General features: G+C 41.4%; 1 protein-coding gene across 1 annotated transcript in view; it reads right to left on the reverse strand.

The window, feature by feature from the left end:
* Window positions 1-741: 741 nt before the first annotated feature.
* The window catches only part of LOC107654644 (tripartite motif-containing protein 29-like), a 10,032-nt gene continuing 8,731 nt past the window's right edge, over window positions 742-2,042 (reverse strand). The window contains exons 2-4 of the mRNA XM_016441822.1: window positions 1,606-2,037; window positions 1,116-1,211; window positions 742-990 (exon numbers count right to left, since the gene is read on the reverse strand). Of these exons, the coding sequence (XP_016297308.1) occupies window positions 742-990; window positions 1,116-1,211; window positions 1,606-2,037 (777 nt within the window). The remainder of the gene's footprint in view (window positions 991-1,115; window positions 1,212-1,605; window positions 2,038-2,042) is intronic.

Genomic DNA, 2,042 nt, shown 5'->3' on the forward strand with positions numbered 1-2,042 from the left:
ATGCTAGAAACATGTTAATCGTGCTAGAAACATGCTAGCGACATGCTAGTAAATTGTTAATTATGCCAGCAATATGCTAGTAACAGGCTAATCATGTTAAAACATGCTAATCATGCTAGAAACATGCTAGCAACATGCTAGTAACTTGCTAATCATGCTAACAACATGCTAGTTACCTGCTAGTCATGCTAGCAACATGCTTATCATTTGCTTATCTTGCTAGCAACATGCTAGTAACATGCTAATCATGCTCGAAACATGCTAGCGACATGCTAGTAAATTGCTAATCATGCCAGCAATATGTTAGTAACAGGTTAATCATGTTAAACATGCTAATTATGCTAGAAACTAAAGATAGATTAGTTAGATCTAATCTATCTACATTTTCAAACTTCAGGCTTTTACAACTGCTTTAAACTTTCAGGCTAGGCTTTCTCAAGCCAACCTAAAGTTTGTCTTGACTAACTTTTTTATCTAGTCAAAACTATGATTTTAGTGATTCAAAATTTGGCAAATTAAAATGCACAATCATAATGGATAATAGTATCTATTATTAGCATGTTTCATTAGGTGACCTCATTACTGCAGTGTAACTGAGTGAAACCAGACCGCATTTCTGTCCGCAGAATGATGCTTATTGTATCCTCAATCAAACAGTGTGGCTCAAATAATCACTGATAATTAAAGACTTTAACAGACTTTAACAGCAGATCTTGCTAAAAATCCATGTGTTTTTTCTCTCTAGAACTCCTTTACCTGCAGGAAATGTATGTGATCGTCTGTGAGTGAGAGCTGCTCCAGCACAGAGTTTCTCTTCCTCAGATCTTCAATCTCTTGCTCCAGTCGCTCCATTTGTCCTTCAGCTCGACTCACTGCAGTCTTTTCCTGATCTCTGATCCGCTGCGTCACCTCAGAGCGGCTTCTCTCAATGGAGCGGATGAGCTCAGTAAAGATCCTCTCACTGTCCTCCACTGCTGTCTGTGCAGAGCGCTGTTAGACACACATCACAATCAGCTCTTACTGCTTCCTCACAGCCTGAGAGCCACAGCGGCTTCAGCGGGACTGAAAGAGGAGTCCAACCTGAGTCTCAAACTTCTCTTCTTCTCCAAACTCACCTTATGAGACTCCACAGCCTGTCTCAGCTGCTCGAGATCTTTCTGTCTCTGCTGGATTCTCTGCTGGAGTTTTCCCTGTGTCTCCTTCAAGTGTTTCTTTAGGATAAATTAAAAAAAGTCAACCTGAGACAAATACATAAATGATCATTTAAAATGTTCTACTTTTCCTAAAGCAGGGCATGTATAATTATTACTGTCATCATCATTATTCTACAATGATGAATTAATGTAAAGCAGAAATGGACATTCAAACTGAATGCAATTTGCAGCAAAAAAGAAACTCGTGTTTAGTTAGAGTCGGGGACTTGAGCGATGTGACAAAGGTGAGCAAAGTTCATCTTGTGCTGAAATGCACAGAGCCGTCATGTAGTAACTCCCAGTGGGACTGAAGATCACATGATGCACTCATGATACAGCTGGATACTGCAGTGAGCAGGAACACTTGAAGAGCCAGCATTAAAACATCAATGTGTCTAATTTCAGTTCATACCTCTTTCTCTGTCCTCTCTGCTGCAGTTGATACAGTCTCATGGTTTTTATGTTCATCTGTCATACAAAGTACACGAACACATTGCTGGTCAGTACGACAGAAAACCTCCAGAAGCTTCTCATGTTGATGGCAGATCATCTGCTGCAGTCGTCCAGTGGCATCAGTCACTTTGTGTCTCTTTCCTGAGCGAAACTTCTGATGAAGCTCAAAGTGAGTTTGACAGTAAGACTCCAGACACACCAGACAGGACTTGACGGCTTTGTGTTTTCTCCCAGTACAGATGTCACACTCCACGTCTCCAGGTGGAGCAGGAACAGCAGCTTTTAGTTCGGTCTTCAGTTTCTCCACCACTTCAGCCAGCATGGTGTTTCTAGCTAAAGCAGGTCTTGGACTGAAGGTCTGTCTGCACTGAGGGCAGCTGTAGACTCTCTTCTGAT

The sequence above is a fragment of the Sinocyclocheilus anshuiensis genome, unplaced genomic scaffold (assembly GCF_001515605.1).
Source record: "Sinocyclocheilus anshuiensis isolate Anshui unplaced genomic scaffold, SAMN03320099.WGS_v1.1 scaffold675, whole genome shotgun sequence".
Classification (NCBI taxonomy): domain Eukaryota; kingdom Metazoa; phylum Chordata; class Actinopteri; order Cypriniformes; family Cyprinidae; genus Sinocyclocheilus; species Sinocyclocheilus anshuiensis.